At 38.2% G+C, this 21,375-nt stretch overlaps 1 protein-coding gene across 1 annotated transcript; it reads left to right on the top strand.

Moving 5' to 3' along the window:
• The first annotated feature begins 1,161 nt into the window (after positions 1-1,161).
• Positions 1,162-21,374, top strand: LOC113287350 (C2 domain-containing protein At1g53590-like). Its single transcript, XM_026536084.1, has 12 exons — positions 1,162-1,630; positions 1,756-1,830; positions 2,435-2,578; positions 2,944-3,039; positions 3,143-3,274; positions 17,495-17,647; positions 17,733-17,774; positions 17,970-18,018; positions 18,679-18,771; positions 18,852-19,035; positions 19,373-19,469; positions 19,573-21,374. Exons 1-12 carry the CDS (start codon positions 1,526-1,528, stop codon positions 20,671-20,673), a joined length of 2,271 nt encoding a protein of 756 aa, XP_026391869.1. The 5' UTR covers positions 1,162-1,525; the 3' UTR covers positions 20,674-21,374.
• Position 21,375: the final 1 nt, after the last annotated feature.

The following is a 21,375-nucleotide window of genomic DNA, read 5'->3' as shown; positions in this document are numbered from 1 at the left end:
TTCCAGTGCTGAAACTAAATGTTCTTTCTGCCAACAAGAGGATGAAACTGCTTTTCATCTTCTTATATCTTGTCAGCGATCAAGACTGGTATTTGAATTAGCTGATCTCCAGGGAACTTTTTCTTCTCCGGTGCCTGACATTCAACGGTTGATTTCTAGATGGATGGAATTAGATTCAGAAAAAGTTTTCGTGAAAAAGATATGTCTTTTTTGGAATCTCTAGAAGTTAAGGAATGATATAGTATTCTCTCAAGCAAATTTCTCGGAGAATTTGGTGATTCAAAAAACTTTGCAGGATATGGATTTATGTTTAATGGGTGATATTGAGAGAAGTAATTCTATTCCTGCTACATTGCAAACCATGGACTGGACTGCTCCTCATCCTCCATACGTTAAAATTAACGTTGACGTTGCTTTTATCCCAAACAATGTAGCGGCTGGTGCAATTGCTCGTGATCATACGGGTAAATTTATGGGTTGTGGATCTAGTACCTTTGTTGCTACTTCATCATTATTGGCAGAATCAATTGCTTGTAAGCTGGGATTGGAATTGGCAAAAAAATTTAGGTTTCGCAACAGTATTGTTGAAGGTGATGTGTGTAACGTTACTTCGGGGATTCTTGGCGAGGTAACAGACATTCCTTGGAATATAAGATCGGTGATTTTAAAAATTAGGGATGCTATTTCTTCTTTTGATCATGTAAACTTTAATTGTGTTCCTAAATCTGCAAACAATCCGACACATATATTGTGTCAACATGCTATGCATGACAATGTAAATATGTGGTGGACTGCTGATACTCCACTTCTTTGTATCCTTTCAAATCCCAGTTCTTGAGGTTTTTTTTATAAATTGGGCTCTTCGAGCCCCTTTCCCCTTGATAAAAAAAAAAAAAAAAACAATATTGTTTCGTAAAGGTGAAAAAGTAAAAATGAAAAGGAACAATATTGTTTCGTAAGGTGAAAAAGTAAAAATATAGTCGCGTCGTGTTCACATGGATATCTCCCAAAATGCGACAAAGATAATGCGGGGCGATCGGTGAATTTCAAAATTCTTTAAGATTTTTCCGGATGTTCTCAAGTGAGTCAGACTCATTGCTTCACAACATAACACATGTATTACATTACACGTCAATTACTGAACGCCTAAATATATCACAGTTAACCGTTAGACGTCAACTTTTACGGTTAGCTTCTAAACCACCGAATCGCCGTTTCCTTTGTTCTCATTCCTAAATCTTCTGATTAATGTCTTTCTCTTTAAATTCAATTTCCATGTCAATAGTGTGAATTTCTCCTTAATTTCAGTTGCATCTCACATCACCTACCTAACCCATCAAATAAACCTTTTCTTTTCTTTTTTTACTGTGTTTTTTCTTAGTTGGAATATATTTAGTCAAACTGTTGTTATGATGATGAAGTTTTTGGATCAAACCAGGTTGAATTTTATCCCATTCATATTCATCTACTAATAGAAGTGCAACAAAGATAGAGATTTGTGGATTTATTTAGAGGAGGAGGTTCGATGATTCATCATATCGTAATTGTGTTTGGTTTGATTTGGATACTTGATTGGTTTCGTTATCGTCATCCTATTGTTTACTTTATTTCCTTGATCTATCTCTACCAGGTATTGATTCTTTTCTCTGGTATTGAAATTTTGTGTTGTTTGCTGTACATCTAATTAAATGAATTAAATCTGTTAATTAGGAGTTAAATTGAATGCCTAATTGTGCTTGTTTACTTCTTGAGAAGGTTCATGAACGATATTATCTGCGATTACGAAAGAAAACACAATACGAGGAAAGAAAACAAGCGAATCAGAGAAGGGTAAATTACCGTTTTTTCTTCGTAGTATTATGTGTATGTTCTTTCTTACTTTTATGATGTTTCGATTTTAGCATTGATATGCTCAATCACATTAGACCTGCATAAGAGCATATCTAGTGACTGCAAAGGTGTCAAAATTCATTTCATGTGAAATGACATTTTGCTAGCTCCAATGGTTTTTAACACTTTCGAGTTTTAGTCTATTGCAACTGTCCTGTGGGTAATCCTGGATTTTCCTAAGTGCTGAGTTAGGCTGCAATAGGAACAACACTATTGTCACAATAGTTCGCCGAATTGGTACATCTGTTGAAGATGTTTTTATTTTTTGGCTGGTGCTAACGAGTTTCGAGCTCAGGTCACTGGTAGTGGTATCATCACCCAATGATTTTACCACAATACTATAGTGACATTGACCCGTTGAAGATGTTTTTGGAGCTGAAGAATCAAGATAAGGAGTTTGCTAAGCTGGTAGCAGGGGGTGGTGGTGGTGGTGGGAGCCTTTGATGAATGCTATTTTCCTTGTGAAGACCTCCATAGTACTGTTGCATATGATACTGTAATTTGTTGAACACTTTACCTGATTACTGTTTCTCTTTTTTTGCAGCCACTTGCTGATTCTGAAACAGTTCGGTGGTTGAACGATGCAGTCGAGAAGGTGTGGCCTATATGCATGGAACAGATTGCTTCACAGAAAATTTTACTCCTGCTCGTACCTTGGTTCCTGGACAAGTACAAACCTTGGACTGCTGTATGAGTTCTCTTAAATTTAGTGCTTCAAGATAAATCCTATTCCAGTTTTAGTAATTTTTAATCTTGTTCGTTGTAAGATCTATCTTTCAAGATGTTTTTTCTTTTCATTTTCCTTTCTGTACTCCACAGTTGACTATTCCTATTGTCAAAACCAGCATTATTATCTTATGATATTATGATCCATTGCTAAATCCATTTTGGCCGTCTAGAGTGTAAGTTTTAGGATGTTGGCTGGTGCCAAGTGTAGGTTCGAATATTGGAAATCTACTCCCAACCTTTTTTTCTTTTGTTTTGGTTCTTGTGATTAAACTGGATCTTTCTTTGCTAAGTTAGTTTTATATACTCTATTCACCATGTGAGCAGAAGAAACCAGAGGTTCAAGAACTGTATTTGGGTAGAAATCCACCAATGATAACAGAAATGAGGGTTGTTCGCCAGTCTTCGGATGATGACCACTTGGTATGTCTATCTAACTTTTTTTATGCCCTTGGGATCATTTGTTGTGATATTAATGGAGCGCGACTTGTATAGTTCTATTCATTGGTCATTATGAATGCTGTAGGTTTTGGAGTTGGGAATCAATTTTCTTACAGCTGAGGATATGAGTGCATTAATTGCTGTGAAGCTAAGAAGAAGACTGGGATTCGGCATGTGGACGAAGCTGCATATGACGAGCATGCATGTTGAAGGGAAGGTATGATTACTGGTTAACCTGTTACTATTATGTCCAATAACTAAGTACTTCCGAGTTTCTGCTTCTTATGGAAGAAGCTTTGAAAGCACACCTGATAGACGCATTTATGTGTCTAATATAGCTCATTTGTATATATTGTTAGTACTCGATATTGTACTTATTCGGTTATTTTATGTATTTGTAGGTGTTTTTGGAAGAATAAAGCTTTTGCGGCGAAATTGGCTAAAAAATGGTTTTTGCGCCCGTGGGAGAAAATTATTATACGGACTCTCATTTTGGATAAGGGGTAACCTAATTACTAAGGGGTGACCCATTTCCAGGCATCTGCTAAAGGGAGACCGTAACTGGATAGGGGGAGGTCATCTTCAAAGTTTCAAAACTGGATTTTGGCGGGAAAAAAGGCAGCAGCGTCAACAGTTTTGGATCAAGGATTTGAGCGACCTAGCAGGCGATTCAATGGGCAAATTTGGTACCCACGGACTCTACAAGACATAAGGGACCTGTTAGAAGCGATTAGACCCATCTAATTGGGCTGGATAAGTCAGAAAATCCACACAAAGTCAAGACAGTGCACACGGTCCCTGTTTAGGGTTTTGAATTGGTTTGAAAGATTTGGGAGAGATTCTTGCGTGGGATATACTTCAAAACAGTTGAGTTCAAGTCAGAGAAGATTTTGGGAGCAATAGAATAGCTAACAGACGCATACAAAGATCGACAGATAGAATTATTTTTAAAACTGCACGTGAAGAATAGAGATTTATTCTCGAATTTGATCGAGTTTTCTAGGGAATCTGACGCTATAATAGGGGTTTTCGAGTCTTAGAGGGGTTAGAAAAGTTTAGAGACAATAGGAAGAGTTCAGAGCCGAAACGAGGAAGACCATTGATTGTTGCTGCTGCGCTGTTCAAGGAAGAAGAAGAGGAAGAATAGACCTGCTAAGGCAGTCGTTCTTCATCAGTCTTAAACCAGAACACGCTGTGTCGCTGTTTACAGCACCGGCTTTATCGTTCTTTCCACAGCTTACACCCTGTGTCGCTATTTACGCATTTAGTTCTATCGTTTCTTCTCAGCACTTACACCATTTTAACTGACGCTGTACACTTCTACAACGTTGCTAATTCCTATTTCATCATATAATCATCATAAAAACACCTATTTTAGCCATGAATTTATCTTGTGAGGTGTTTTTGGGATGAGGAGCTAAACCCATTAGCCGAGACGATGGAGGAAGCCATTGGCACAAAATTTATTGGTATAATTCTAATTTTTACATTTATTTGCAATATTATTATTTGATTATTTGCATGAATTAAAATTGAATTAATTTTTTATTGAGTAATTGTGAATTGACTTGATGAAGCATGCTGGTTTTAGTAACTTTTGATTTTTATACTTTTTAATTACAATTACTTCAAAACTTATTTGAGGCAAATATTAGAAGATTTTAAAGATAAAATTGCATAAGAACTATTTAGAGTTTACTATTAAAATGGTCATTGGTGGAATCCTAGTCTTGGTGTTTTCTCTATAACTTGAACAACTCTTTTTATTTGCCTGTTTAAATTTAAATCTAAAACGTTTTCTTCACAAGTCTGATACGAATCCGTTTTACCACTTCAACTACAATCACTATTTGAAAAACCATCAATTTTTTTTTTTTTTATTTATTTCTTTTGAATTCTTTTTAGTGTATGCCCGATTTTGTTAATAGGGCTTGGAAAAGAGATACTCTAGGTCGATTGATTAGCGAAAAACCTAGTAGTTCTTCTGATTTAAGCAGGGAGCTCGAAGACTCTTCTTTGGAGAGCCCTGTTTTTGGAAACTTCAGTTTTGAGAATTTATCTCTGAGTGAAAAGTACCCCTAGTACTCTTGTGCCAGCGATGGCAACTTTGAAAGATTACATGTTCCCAACTAGGACCAACCGAGCTTCATGCATTAAATTGCCAGCCACTACGGCTAATTTTGAGATAAAACCTAGTATTCTTCAATGATCCCTATATTCTTAGGAAAAGATGATGAGAACCCTTATTTTCATATTAGGGACTTTGAGGAAATCTGTGGGACAATTAGGATAAAGGACCTACCGATGAAGTCTTGAAACTTAAGATGTTTCCCTTTTCTTGAGATAAAGCCAAGACCTGGCAAAACCTACCGTCTGAATCCATAGAAACATGGCAGGAACTTATCGCTGCCTTCTATATGAAATTCTACCCTAAGCATAAAACTGCAGCTGTTAGGCAGAAAATTAGTGCTAGTGTGCAACAAGAGGGAGAGTCTCTTTATAGGTTTTTAGAGCGATTCAATGATCTCCTATCTCAGTGTCCTCACCATGGATTTGATAATATGAAACTGTACAGATTATTTATGATGGTTTAGACTATTCGACCAAAGCCATGGTTGAGTCTATGTGCGCTGGTGAGTTCACTAGTAAAAATGCTGATGATGCTTTTACCTTCTTAGGAGCTATCGCTGAAAAATCCCAACAGTGGGAATCTTTGTTGAACCCCCTAAAAGACTCTTGGTCAATAGAAGTAGCACCAATGGTAGATACAAGTTTTGGTTCAGATGCTAAGTTTGCTGCTTTATCTAGAAGGTTAGAAGCTTTGGAAATGGGTCAGTCTAAAAATAGGTCCCTTGTTGAACCTAATAGAGCCTCTCAAGTCTCTAGTTGTGGAATAGAGCCCGATAATTCATTTTGGGAAGGTCAGGTTAGTGAAGAGCAAGCCCATGCTGTCTATAACAATGCTAGGTTTGAGAACCGTCAGAAGTTTGACCCATACTCAGAAACCTACAACCCTGGTTGGAGAAACCATCCTAATTTCTCTTGGTCTAAGGGCCAGAGTCAAGGCCAGTCTAGCAATTCTCAGCCTCCCCCAGGTTTTGGTTTTAAGAACTCTTCAGGTCAAACCCAGTTTCAAACACTTCCGAGAAAAAGATCTCTACCTTAGAGGACTCTCACTATGTTAGCAAATAACCATGAATGCTAACAAAGAACCACATGAGCTTTCAACAAGAAACTAGGCAAGAATTGAAGAATAATTCCCAGAGTCTTGCCAATTAGAACTTCAAGTAGGACAAATAGCTAAGTTATAAGTGAGAGAGAAGATGGAAGGTTCCCTAGTCATACTGATCCCAACCCAAAAGGAGAAAATCGTACAATCATGTGAATGCTGTCACAACCCTTAGGAGTGGAAAGAAAGTTGACAACAAGGTTGCCATGCCTGATAGTGAACATGCTGTAGTTCACCCTGCTGAGCCAGAAAATGAGGAGACTGATAGAGTCTCCAAGGAGACCAATGAGGGTCCTGTTGAGCCCGGCTTTGTTCCCAGAGCCCCATTCCCACAGCTGCTAGTTCCGACTAAGAGGGAGTCCAACTTTAATGATATATTGGAGGTTTTTAAGCAGGTTAATATCAACCTTCCATTATTAGATGCAATTAGGCAGATTCCCTCTTATGCCAAGTTCCTTAAGGACTTGTGTACGCGAAAGCGTAAGCTCAGTGTCCAGAAGAAAGCCTTCATAGCTAGTCATGTGAGTTCTATTATTCAGAATACCACTACTCCTAAGTATAAAGACCCAGGGTCCCCTACCATTTCTTGTACAATAGGTAAGTACCGTGTTGAGAAAGCGTTGCTTGACTTAGGAGCCAGTGTGAACTTACTGCCATACCATGTGTACCTTAAGCTAGGACTTGGTGAGATGAAACCTACCCAGATAACACTCCAGTTAGCTGATAGGTCCGTTAAAATCCCTCGTGGTGTGATCGAGGATGTTCTTATTGAGGTCGACAAGTTTATTTATCCAGTGGATTTCGTGGTCCTAGATACCCAACCTGTCCCCGACCCAGAGAACCAAATACCTGTGATTTTAGGTCGCCCATTCTTAGCTACGTCTAATGCGATCATAAACTGTCGAAATGGTATTATGAATCTATCTTTTGGTAATATGACTATTGAGCTGAATATTTTTAATGTAAACAAGCTACATTCTGAGCTAGATAGCACATGTATTGAAGAGGTGAACATGATAGGAACCTTAGTTCAGGAGTCATTACCAAACATCGTACCGGAAAATACATTGGAGAGTTGTTTATCCCATTTTAGCCTGGATTTCGACGATGATAGTAACATTGAACAAGTAAATGCTCTGTTGGATTCTGTTCCTATGTTAGATATTGATATATGGAAAGATAGGTTCGAACCATTACTAGCTTCTGAGTCTATCTTAATACCTTATTTAAAAGAGCCTCCTGAGTTGGAGTCTAATTATACATTTTTAGGCCCACCCGAGTCTTTCCCTGTGATTATAGCCTCCGATTTGGATAGTGATCAGGAAAGTAGTCCAGAGACCGTGCTTCAAGAAAATAAGGAAGCCTTAGAGTGGACCATAGAAGATATGAAGCAAGCTGAGGATGAACCACCTGATTATGACTTAGAGAAAGCAATTGACCTTTTTCAAGAACCCGATGGTCTAGAAATTAGGAACATTGTGACTAGTCATTGTAGAGGCACCCAAAATTCTAAGTTTGGGGGTAGAGATTGTCAATTATCCCCAATAGAAGTCCCTAACTTGGGACTCAAGCCTAGTGCATCTGAGGTATCGCTTGAGTGTATTCAGACTCCACAACCTGATCCGCCTGATAATGTCCAGGAGAAAATCCATATGTTAGAGACCCGTTTTTCGGATGAATCTGTTTGCCGAGACACTCATATGAAGCCCAAGTGGGCACCTCAGATAAATCCAGTTGTCTTGCGAGAAACTTTAGATCAGGTTGTGCTCTATCTGCTCATTTTTCTGATCTTGAGCATTTGTCTCCTATTTGTGGCAGTTCTATTTGGTCTTATGGACCCACAATTATTTCGACTATTGGTATACGACTTTGGAAGGTGAAAATTCTTTTTGAGGTATTTGATGTCTAGCTAATGACTATAAATTTAGCATTTACTGGGAGGCTCCCGCGTTCATGTGATACGGTAATATCCTTCCTTATTTCTTTTCCCTCCAGTGGTAATAGTTTCTCCTTGTTCATGCTTTTATTTTCATCCTTAGAACATTGAGGACAATGTAAGATTTAAGTTTGGGGGTGGGGAAGAAACACTTTTTGTTAGCTTTTAGTTGCAATAAATAAACTCCAGAGCCTAGAAATTTATGCCTATTGAGGATTGCACTAACTAATCTAAGTGGATGGAAGCATTTTGATTGTAGGAGTTTGAGGAACCAATCTGATTAGATGGAAACATCTAAAGAGTCTATTCATAAAAGCACAGAGCTCAGATGTTAGAAATAACATGATAGTTTCACCATATCTCGTTGAGTCCTTTTCACTTCTATTTTTATTTTATTTTGTTTTTAAACTATGTTTCTCTAAGTGATAGGTGGGGCCCACGATTCAAGTTGTTACCAATGCTAGGGTGAATTAGAGTGATTGAGATACCATGAAAAAAAATGAAAAAAAAAAAAAAAAAAGAGTGAAAAAAAAAAAGATGAAAAAAAAAAATAAAAAAAAAAAAAAAAAAAAAAAAAAAAAAAAGAAGAAGAAATTGAGACCAGACCATTTGACCAAAAGGAATAAATTCAATAAAGTCGACCACTGGTACCCTTGTATATGCCAGTTGTGTTGACCTAGAGTTAGGTTATCGACCACTGGTACCCTTGTATATGCCAGTGTGTTGATATTAGTCAGACTAGTATCTCAATCCATTAGGATAGGTTCATTTTGGCGGAGGCCTTCAGACAGATATGGGAAACGTCGTTCACTTAGTAAACATCAAAACCATACATGTTTTTCTATATCCATCTTCTTGATCTATCCATGTGATTAGTTTTGACTCCGAATATGATGTCCATAGTGCAACTATCTGAGTAGAGCTCTGTCACTTTATATGAATTTTAGTATGCTTGAGTGCAAACTCGTGTACACAATTGGAATTTCGCATCAGGGTACTTCTTCCTGTAGTCAATAAGTATGCCAACCAAGGAGATTCTTTAGTGCCTTCCAAGGTTCTGCGTAGATAGCTAAGGTCTGGAGTACAGGTTTTGTGGGTATATCTCTGGTAAGCCCTCCCGAGACTATAACTCGGCCACTAGGGCCACCTAGGGGTTTAAAGGCTTATTGCATACGCTAAATGCAATCGACGATGCCTGCGACAGTGAGTTAGGATTTTATTTTGTAGTTTTGATTTGCTCGGGACTAGCAAATAATAAGTTTGGGGGTATTTGATAGACGCATTTATGTGTCTAATATAGCTCATTTGTATATATTGTTAGTACTCGATATTGTACTTATTCGGTTATTTTATGTATTTGTAGGTGTTTTTGGAAGAATAAAGCTTTTGCGGCGAAATTGGCTAAAAAATGGTTTTTGCGCCCGTGGGAGAAAATTACTATACGGACTCTCATTTTGGATAAGGGGTAACCTAATTACTAAGGGGTGACCCATTTCCAGGCATCTGCTAAAGGGAGACCGGAACTGGATAGGGGGAGGTCATCTTCAAAGTTTCAAAACTGGATTTTGGCGGGAAAAAAGGCAGCAGCGTCAACAGTTTTGGATCAAGGATTTGAGCGACCTAGCAGGCGATTCAATGGGCAAATTTGGTACCCACGGACTCTACAAGACATAAGGGACCTGTTAGAAGCGATTAGACCCATCTAATTGGGCTGGATAAGTCAGAAAATCCACACAAAGTCAAGACAGTGCACACGGTCCCTGTTTAGGGTTTTGAATTGGTTTGAAAGATTTGGGAGAGATTCTTGCGTGGGATATACTTCAAAACAGTTGAGTTCAAGTCAGAGAAGATTTTGGGAGCAATAGAATAGCTAACAGACGCATACAAAGATCGACAGATGGAATTATTGTTAAAACTGCACGTGAAGAATAAGAGATTTATTCTCGAATTTGATCGAGTTTCTAGGGAATCTGAAGGCTATATATAGGTGGTTTTCGAGTCTTAGAGGGGTTAGAAAAGTTTAGAGACAAATAGGAGAGAGTTCAGAGCCGAAACGAGGAAGATACCATTGATTGTTGCTGTTGCTGCTGCTGTTCAAGGAGGAAGAAGAAGAGGAAGAACAGACCTGCTAAGGCAGTCGTTCTTCATCAGTCTTAAAACCAGAACACGCTGTGTCGCTGTTTACAGCACACGGCTTGTATCGTTCTTTCCAGCAGCTTACACCCTGTGTCGCTATTTACAGCACTTTAGTTCTATCGTTTCTTCTCAGCACTTACACCATTTGTAACAGTGACGCTGTAACACTTCTACAACGTTGCTAATTCCTATTTCATCATATAATCATCAATAAAAACACCTATTTTAGCCATGAATTTATCTTGTGAGTGTGTTTTTGGGATGAGGAGCTAAACCCATTAGCCGAGACGATGGAGGAAGCCATTGGCACAAAATTTATTGGTATAATTCTAATTTTTACATTTATTTGCAATATTATTATTTGATTATTTGCATGAATTAAAATTGAATTAATAGTTTTTATTGAGTAATTGTGAATTGACTTGATGAAGCATGCTGGGTTTTAGTAACTTTTGATGTTTTATACTTTTTAATTACAATTATTACTTCAAAAACTTATTTGAGGCAAATATTAGAATTGATTTTAAAGATAAAATTGCATAAGAACTATTTAGAGTTTACTATTAAAATGGTCATTGGTGGAATCCTAGTCTTGGTGTTTTTCTCTATAACTTTGAACAACTCTTTTTATTTGCCTGTTTAAATTTAAATCTAAAAACTGTTTTCTTCACAAGTCTGATACGAATCCGTTTACCACTTCAACTACAATCACTATTTGAGAAACCATCAATTTTTTTTTTTCTTTTATTTTTTCTTTTGAATTCTATTTAGTGTATGCCCGATTTTGTTAATAGGGCTTGGAAAAGAGATACTCTAGGTCGATTGATTAGCGAAAAACCTAGTAGTTCTTCTGATTTAAGCAGGGAGCTCGAAGACTCTTCTTTGGAGAGCCCTGTTTTTGGAAACTTCAGTTTTGAGAATTTATCTCTGAGTGACAAAAGTACCCCTAGTACTCCAGTTGTGCCAGCGATGGCAACTTTGAAAGATTACATGTTCCCAACTAGGACCAACCGAGCTTCATGCATTAAATTGCCAGCCACTACGGCTAATTTCGAGATAAAACCTAGTATTCTTCAATGATGATCCCTATATTCTTAGGAAAGATGATGAGAACCCTTATTTTCATATTAGGGACTTTGAGGAAATCTGTGGGACAATTAGATAAAGACCTTACCGATGAAGTCTTGAACTTAAATGTTTCCCTTTTCTTGAGAGACAAAGCCAAGACCTGGCTGAACAACCTACCGTCTGAATCCATAGAAACATGGCAGGAACTTATCGCTGCCTTCTATATGAAATTCTACCCTAAGCATAAAACTGCAGCTGTTAGGCAGAAAATTAGTGCTAGTGTGCAACAAGAGGGAGAGTCTCTTTATAGGTTTTTAGAGCGATTCAATGATCTCCTATCTCAGTGTCCTCACCATGGATTTGATAATATGAAACTTACAATTATTTATGATGGTTTAGACTATTCGACCAAAGCCATGGTTGAGTCTATGTGCGCTGGTGAGTTCACTAGTAAAAATGCTGATGATGCTTTTACCTTCTTAGGAGCTATCGCTGAAAAATCCCAACAGTGGGAATCTTGTGTTGAACCCCCTAAAAGACTCTTAGTCAATAGAAGCAGCACCAATTGGTAGATACGAGTTTTGGTTCAGATGCTAAGTTTGCTGCTTTATCTAGAGGTTAGAAGCTTTAGAAATGGGTCAGTCTAAAAATAGGTCCCTTGTTGAACCTAATAGAGCCTCTCAAGTCTCTAGTTGTGGAATAGAGCCCGATAATTCATTTTGGGAAGGTCAGGTTAGTGAAGGCAAGCCCATGCTGTCTATAACAACTCTAGGTTTGAGAACCGTCAGAAGTTTGACCCATACTCAGAAACCTACAACCCTGGTTGGAGAAACCATCCTAATTTCTCTTGGTCTAAGGGCCAGAGTCAAGGCCAGTCTAGCAATTCTCAGCCTCCCCCAGGTTTTGGTTTTAAGAACTCTTCAGGTCAAACCCAGTTTCAGAACACTTCCGAGAAAAAGATCTCTACCTTAGAGGAAGCTATCACTATGTTAGTAAGTAACCATGATGCTACAAAGAACCACATGAGCTTTCAACAAGAAACTAGGCAAGAATTGAAGAATACTTCCCAGAGTCTTGCCAAGTTAGAACTTCAAGTAGGACAAATAGCTAAGTTATAAGTGAGAGAGAAGATGGAAGGTTCCCTAGTCATACTGATCCTAACCCAAAGGAGAAAATCGTACAATCATGTGAATGCTGTCACAACCCTAAGAGTGGAAAGAAAGTTGACAACAAGGTCGCCATGCCTGATAGTGAACATGCTGTAGTTCACCCTGCTGAGCCAGAAAATGAGGAGACTGATAGAGTCTCCAAAGAGACCAATGAGGGTCCTGTTGAGCCCTCACTTTGTTCCCAGAGCCCCGTTTCCCCAGCTGCTAGTTCCGACTAAGAGGGAGTCCAACTTTAATGATATATTGGAGGTTTTTAAGCAGGTTAATATCAACCTTCCATTATTAGATGCAATTAGGCAGATTCCCTCTTATGCCAAGTTCCTTAAGGACTTGTGTACGCGAAAGCGTAAGCTCAGTGTCCAGAAGAAAGCCTTCATAGCTAGTCATGTGAGTTCTATTATTCAGAATACCACTACTCCTAAGTATAAAGACCCAGGGTCCCCTACCATTTCTTGTACAATAGGTAAGTACCGTGTTGAGAAAGCGTTGCTTGACTTAGGAGCCAGTGTGAACTTACTGCCATACCATGTGTACCTTAAGCTAGGACTTGGTGAGATGAAACCTACCCAGATAACACTCCAGTTAGCTGATAGGTCCGTTAAAATCCCTCGTGGTGTGATCGAGGATGTTCTTATTGAGGTCGACAAGTTTATTTATCCAGTGGATTTCGTGGTCCTAGATACCCAACCTGTCCCCGACCCAGAGAACCAAATACCTGTGATTTTAGGTCGCCCATTCTTAGCTACGTCTAATGCGATCATAAACTGTCGAAATGGTATTATGAATCTATCTTTTGGTAATATGACTATTGAGCTGAATATTTTTAATGTAAACAAGCTACATTCTGAGCTAGATAGCACATGTATTGAAGAGGTGAACATGATAGGAACCTTAGTTCAGGAGTCATTACCAAACATCGTACCGGAAAATACATTGGAGAGTTGTTTATCCCATTTTAGCCTGGATTTCGACGATGATAGTAACATTGAACAAGTAAATGCTCTGTTGGATTCTGTTCCTATGTTAGATATTGATATATGGAAAGATAGGTTCGAACCATTACTAGCTTCTGAGTCTATCTTAATACCTTATTTAAAAGAGCCTCCTGAGTTGGAGTCTAATTATACATTTTTAGGCCCACCCGAGTCTTTCCCTGTGATTATAGCCTCCGATTTGGATAGTGATCAGGAAAGTAGTCCAGAGACCGTGCTTCAAGAAAATAAGGAAGCCTTAGAGTGGACCATAGAAGATATGAAGCAAGCTGAGGATGAACCACCTGATTATGACTTAGAGAAAGCAATTGACCTTTTTCAAGAACCCGATGGTCTAGAAATTAGGAACATTGTGACTAGTCATTGTAGAGGCACCCAAAATTCTAAGTTTGGGGTAGAGATTGTCAATTATCCCCAATAGAAGTCCCTAACTTGGGACTCAAGCCTAGTGCATCTGAGGTATCGCTTGAGTGTATTCAGACTCCACAACCTGATCCGCCTGATAATGTCCAGGAGAAAATCCAATGTTAGAGACCCGTTTTTCGGATGAATCTGTTTGCCGAGACACTCATATGAAGCCCAAGTGGGCACCTCAGATAAATCCAGTTGTCTTGCGAGAAACTTTAGATCAGGTTGTGCTCTATCTGCTCATTTTTCTGATCTTGAGCATTTGTCTCCTATTTGTGGCAGTTCTATTTGGTCTTATGGACCCACAATTATTTCGACTATTGGTATACGACTTTGGAAGGTGAAAATTCTTTTTGAGGTATTTGATGTCTAGCTAATGACTATAAATTTAGCATTTACTGGGAGGCTCCCGCGTTCATGTGATACGGTAATATCCTTCCTTATTTCTTTTCCCTCCAGTGGTAATAGTTTCTCCTTGTTCATGCTTTTATTTTCATCCTTAGAACATTGAGGACAATGTAAGATTTAAGTTTGGGGGGGGGAAGAAACACTTTTTGTTAGCTTTTAGTTGCAATAAATAAACTCCAGAGCCTAGAAATTTATGCCTTGAGGATTGCACTAACTAATCTAAGTGGATGGAAGCATTTTGATTGTAGGAGTTTGAGGAACCAATCTGATTAGATGGAAACATCAAAGAGTCTATTCATAAAAGCACAGAGCTCAGATGTTAGAAATAACATGATAGTTTCACCATATCTCGTTGAGTCCTTTTCACTTCTATTTTTATTTTATTTTGTTTTTAAACTATGTTTCTCTAAGTGATAGGTGGGGCCCACGATTCAAGTTGTTACCAATGCTAGGGTGAATTAGAGTGATTGAGATACCATGAAAAAAAAAAACAAAAAGATGAAAAAAAAAAAAAAAAAAAAAAAAAAAAAAAAAATAAAAAAAAATAAAAAAAAAATAAAAAAAAAGAAAGAAAGAAATTGAGACCAGACTATCTGACCAAAAGGAATAAATTCAATAAAGTCGACCATTGGTACCCTTGTATATGCCAGTTGTGTTGACCTAGAGTTAGGTTATCGACCACTGGTACCCTTGTATATGCCAGTGTGTTGATATTAGTCAGACTAGTATCTCAATCCATTAGGATAGGTTCATCTTGGCGGAGGCCTTCAGACAGATATGGGAAACGTCGTTCACTTAGTAAACATCAAAACCATACATGTTTTTCTATATCCATCTTCTTGATCTATCCATGTGATTAGTTTTGACTCCGAATATGATGTCCATAGTGCAACTATCTGAGTAGAGCTCTGTCACTTTATATGAATTTTAGTATGCTTGAGTGCAAACTCGTGTACAGCAATTGGAATTTCGCATCAGGGTACTTCTTCCTGTAGTCAATAAGTATTCCAACCAAGGAGATTCTTTAGTGCCTTCCAAGGTTATGCGTAGATAGCTAAGGTCTGGAGTACAGGTTTTGTGGGTATATCTCTGGTAAGCCCTCCCGAGACTATAACTCGGCCACTAGGGCCACCTAGGGGTTTAAAGGCTTATTGCATACGCTAAATGCAATCGACGATGCCTGCGACAGTGAGTTAGGATTTTATTTTGTAGTTTTGATTTGCTCGGGACTAGCAAATAATAAGTTTAGGGGTATTTGATAGACGCATTTATGTGTCTAATATAGCTCATTTGTATATATTGTTAGTACTCGATATTGTACTTATTCGGTTATTTTATGTATTTGTAGGTGTTTTTGGAAGAATAAAGCTTTTGCGGCGAAATTGGCTAAAAAATGGTTTTTGCGCCCGTGGGAGAAAATTATTATACGGACTCTCATTTTGGATAAGGGGTAACCTAATTACTAAGGGGTGACCCATTTCCAGGCATCTGCTAAAGGGAGACCGTAACTGGATAGGGGGAGGTCATCTTCAAAGTTTCAAAACTGGATTTTGGCGGGAAAAAAGGCAGCATCGTCAACAGTTTTGGATCAAGGATTTGAGCGACCTAGCAGGCGATTCAATGGGCAAATTTGGTACCCACGTACTCTACAAGACATAAGGGACCTGTTAGAAGTGATTAGACCCATCTAATTGGGCTGGATAAGTCAGAAAATCCACACAAAGTCAAGACAGTGCACACGGTCCCTGTTTAGGGTTTTGAATTGGTTTGAAAGATTTGGGAGAGATTCTTGCGTGGGATATACTTCAAAACAGTTGATTTCAAGTCAGAGAAGATTTTGGGAGCAATAGAATAGCTAACAGACGCATACAAAGATCGACAGATAGAATTATTTTTAAAACTGCACGTGAAGAATAAGAGATTTATTCTCGAATTTGATCGAGTTTCTAGGGAATCTGAAGGCTATATATAGGTGGTTTTCGAGTCTTAGAGGGGTTAGAAAAGTTTAGAGACAAATAGGAGAGAGTTCAGAGCCGAAACGAGGAAGATACCATTGATTGTTGTTGTTGCTGCTGCTGTTCAAGGAGGAAGAAGAAGAGGAAGAACAGACCTGCTAAGGCAGTCGTTCTTCATCAGTCTTAAAACCAGAACACGCTGTGTCGCTGTTTACAGCACACGGCTTGTATCGTTCTTTCCAGCAGCTTACACCCTGTGTCGCTATTTACAGCACTTTAGTTCTATCGTTTCTTCTCAGCACTTACACCATTTGTAACAGTGACGCTGTAACACTTCTACAACGTTGCTAATTCCTATTTCATCATATATCATCAATAAAACACCTATTTTAGCCATGAATTTATCTTGTGAGTGTGTTTTTGGGATGAGGAGCTAAACCCATTAGCCGAGACGATGGAGGAAGCCATTGGCACAAAATTTATTGGTATAATTCTAATTTTTACATTTATTTGCAATATTATTATTTGATTATTTGCATGAATTAAAATTGAATTAATAGTTCTTATTGAGTAATTGTGAATTGACTTGATGAAGCATGCTGGGTTTTAGTAACTTTTGATGTTTTATACTTTTTAATTACAATTATTACTTCAAAAACTTATTTGAGGCAAATATTAGAATTGATTTTAAAGATAAAATTGCATAAGAACTATTTAGAGTTTACTATTAAAATGGTCATTGGTGGAATCCTAGTCTTGGTGTTTTTCTCTATAACTTTGAACAACTCTTTTTATTTGCCTGTTTAAATTTAAATCTAAAAACTGTTTTCTTCACAAGTCTGATACGAATCCGTTTTACCACTTCAACTACAATCACTATTTGAAAAACCATCAACACCTTCCTGCAGTTTAAAAAATAATACCTTCCCAGTTATTCTTTTTTGTTTTGTTTTTGCACTAGCACAATCTCAATATTCTTAGAAGAACATTTTTGTTCTTGGAACACTTCTAGAGGCGATTGATATGGACAACATGCTATACACTGGTAGTCTGAGTGTTAGAGTAGCTCATTTACAATAAATAATGTTCTTTTAGAGAAGTTAAGTATTAACTGAGGTTAATCCTTTCTATTGTAGATTTTGGTTGGTTTGAAGTTTATTCGTCAATATCCTTACCTTGGACGTTTGCGTCTATGCTTTGCTGAACCACCATATTTTCAAATGACAGTAAAACCTATTTTTAATCACGGGATTGATGTTACTGAATTTCCCGGAATCGCTGGATGGATGGTAAGTTATTAGTCAGAAATCGACTTGTACATGGACCTTTTTTGGAATTGATCATGTTATGTTTTCTCTCCCCTACTCTGGGCAGGATAAGCTTCTGGGGATTGTGTTTGAGCAGACACTTGTTGAGGTTAGTTCTAAATAGTAAACTTGTTCATGGATCACCCTTAAACCCAACTTAATTTGATCTAAATTTGCCTATGGTAACCAAGAAGTCTTGGCTGACCATTTGTCTCTTCTTCCATAATCCAAAGGTCAAAGGATTTCAAAATATCGGCAATAATTGCTAGCTAATTTTACCTGACTTAATTTCACTATGTTGCAGCCCAATATGCTGGTTGTTGACGTGGAGAAATTTGCTTCAGCAACAACAGGTATATAATGAATTTTAAAAAAAAAAAAAAAAAAAAAAAATGAAGGGGGTGGGGAAATTTGTACAATTTGCCACTTGTGTTCTGGACTGTCCTACCTACTGCTCAGCAGAAATAACCTTAATCAACCTTTATTGATATTTTGATTAGCTGTTTAGCTTAGTGAGCTGATGGCCAAGAAGTAGGCTGGATCTAGTACATCAATACCGAAGCAGTGATTATTTTGTTGACTTTAGCCAATATCCAAGCCAATACCCTTCATAGATGGTGTTCTTATTTTAAATGCCGTCTTATTTCCTAGTTATTCTAGATCTTCTGCGCTTTCTTTGTACATCATCTTAGGACAGGCGCATGTTCGCGGTTACTGTCACATTTTTGTCGAATACAATTCTATGTTATGTTATATTGTCGGATACAGTTCATATTCGATGTAGCACAGCTACTAGTAACAAAAACTGATTGTGTGACTAGTTGAGCATATATTATCCTTGAATATGTTTTACTGCACAGTGTAATTAACTACGCGTTTCTCTGAGTTTATCTTAACTAAAGGATGCAGGGTTCATTTGATGCTGCAATATTTATATATATATATATAGTTGATTGATACACTCTGTAAAGAAGCCAATACACCTCATGAAAATGTCCTCATTTTTCTTCCAGAAAATTGGTTCTCTGTGGATGAAAAAGACCCTGTTGCTTATGTGAAGGTGGAAATTGTTGAAGGAGCTGACATGAAACCCTCAGATCCCAATGGTTAGCTTGGCTTTTGAAATTTTAGACTGTTACCTGATTTCACTGAGAATTGCTGCGTACTGATGAATGCTATCTTGCAGGATTGGCTGATCCTTACGTAAAAGGACAACTGGGGCCTTACAGATTTCGAACAAAGACCCAAAAGAAAACACTATCTCCAAAATGGATCGAGGAATTTAGGATCCCTATCTGCACATGGGAATCACCTAATGTCTTAACTCTTGAAGTTTGTGACAAAGACCACTTTCGTGATGACACCCTTGGGTCAGCATTTCTGACTCTTACATATTGAAGTTAGGCCGAACTTATTTAACTTTGAATCTCATGACCCTCACAACTCACTCTGCCTCCAAGAAAGTCCTTGATGTTGGTTTATATTGATTTTCAAAACATCCAGAAGATTCTGACTATTAGAACCAACAGAGTTGAATTTGAATTTACATCAATGGTTTTAACAATCTTAAATATCAGCCTGGGATTTGGTCAAGTTAAGTTCCACGCCCATCAGGGCACATTTGGGGTTGTGTGTATGGTTGGCAAAGCACCTTCTTGCACTTGTTGCGCCGCTTTCTAAATATGCATGTGTCTTTATTATTAACAGGGATTGCTCTGTAAATATCACCGACTACAGGAGCATGCAGAGACATGACATGTGGTTGCCTCTTCAAAACATTAAAATGGGAAGGCTTCATCTTGCAGTAACTCTTCTTGAAGCTTACAGGAAGGTACTCAGTATATTTTATAACTCAGACTTACTCAGCGTGATATGACCTGAATATAACTTCAATATAATTTGGACAGGATGGAGGTGATCCATATTTCGTGGAAACATCAAATACAGCAGCAAGCACAGACTCTACAACAACTGTAACTGGTCAGACTCTCTCGGATCCAACTATTTTTCCAGTAAAAGCGGAAAAAATGGTGGATAAATACGAACCAATAAAAATTGAAGGTCGGCAACAGACAGGGATATGGGTTCATCATCCAGGGAGTGATGTTCCCCAGATATGGGAGCCTAGAAAAAGGAACAATAGGCTAGCTGATATAAAAATTCATAGAGTGGAGAACACTTCCACTAACACCTCAGCAGAAACTGGATGGAACCAAAAGAGTGGTAACGATAGTAATGAAAATGAAGAAATGAGCAACTCTAAGTCACTTCTTACAGTTAGGAGGGGTTTACGGAAGTTGAGTTTAGCGTTCAATAAGATCCATACAAGAAAAGATTCCAGAATCATATCTCCAAGTCCATCACCCACACCACGTCCGAACATACGAGCTGTCAATGAGAGGACAACAAAGCTGAAAGTTATTGTAGATGACGAAATGTGCGAGGCTATCGGAGGTTTTGGTACGAGCAAGCCATGCTCAAGTAGCCCTGAGATGAAAATGGTTGGTAGTACAGACAAGGGAATCATGAAAGAGGTTGCCTCAGATGTGCTAAATTTCAATACTGTCAAGGAGTTGAAAGTAGACAAGAAATGCTCGAGTCCTCAACCAATGAATGTGAAAAATCATGAGGGTGTCGAGGGTTTTAAAGCAGATGATGAGTTGAGTCCTCGGAAAATTGGTAGTACTGTGAAGGATTTCAAAGCAGAAAAGGAGCTTGCAAGCCCTTGGGGAAATGTGATTGGTACTTCAGGCAAGATTAATGTCAATGGCATGACAGAAGTAAATGGAAACCGCGATACAGATAAACCACTAGATTGTGAGGCTGCTGAAGGTTTTAAATCAGAGAAAGAATGTCTAAGCCCTGGGAAAAATGGAGGAGCGAGTTTAAGTAAGGGAAAGTTGAAAGCCATTAACGCAAAAGGCATGATAAAGAATGTCCTATCTCGAAAATGGTCTAAGAAACGTAACAATGATTCAGGATCAGCAGCAGTTTTAGATAGCCCATAGTTGAAAAGATGATTCTTACAGAATGGATTTCAAACCTCACCAAGTATTATTCATCAAGTTAGGTTTGAAAAACTGATTCTGGGTCCAGTTTTGAACCTGCTTAATGATGATATGGGTACTGAACGGGTTTGGCACCGATTGGGTGTCTGGGACAGCAATCTCAAAATGACAAACAGTGTGCACAGGCTGTCCGACTGGGCCATGTGTATATAAGCATATAGTTTCCTGAGAACAAAATGCCTGGAGGTGGACCAGGGAGAAGACAAAACTGACTTAGAAAAGGAGAAGGGTAAAAAGGGTTGGTGGAAGAGTTCACTCAATGCTAGTTTCTTATTCCTTCATCTTGGCACTATCTGCAGTGTTCCTAGTTTCGGAGGATAATGCATACTGCAATATAAATGCCACCAGCGCTTGAACACAAGGTGTATGGAAATGCATTTATATGGAAAGTTGTTTTCAACTGCGGTACGTAGATTTATCAGAACTCAAAAGTCTGATGATGCAGATTTCTTGGTAGTATTTCCAAGAATTATAAGTAACATAGTCAGACAAACTTCAGCAAGAATGGGCCAGGAAAGCTTAATTAAAAGGTTCCCTTATTGGCGACTTAGAAGCATAAAGGGGATTGATGCAAAGGGGGACACTTGATCTAAAAGCTAGATTCAGGAACGCAAAAAGTGGGTTAAGTAAGTAAGACTTACA

This window comes from Papaver somniferum, chromosome 6 (genome assembly GCF_003573695.1).
Source record: "Papaver somniferum cultivar HN1 chromosome 6, ASM357369v1, whole genome shotgun sequence".
NCBI lineage: Eukaryota > Viridiplantae > Streptophyta > Magnoliopsida > Ranunculales > Papaveraceae > Papaver > Papaver somniferum.
Note: the sequence above shows the minus strand (reverse complement) of the source record. Positions and strands in the feature narration are given on the sequence as shown.

Coding starts and splice junctions, on each gene's coding strand:
- LOC113287350 (XM_026536084.1), top strand. CDS start 1,526: ATGATTCATCATATCGTAATTGTGTTTGGTTTGATTTGGATACTTGAT. Junction 17,648..17,732: donor CCGGAATCGCTGGATGGATG/GTAAGTTATTAG, acceptor TACTCTGGGCAG/GATAAGCTTCTGGGGATTGT. Junction 19,470..19,572: donor TGGGAAGGCTTCATCTTGCA/GTAACTCTTCTT, acceptor TAATTTGGACAG/GATGGAGGTGATCCATATTT.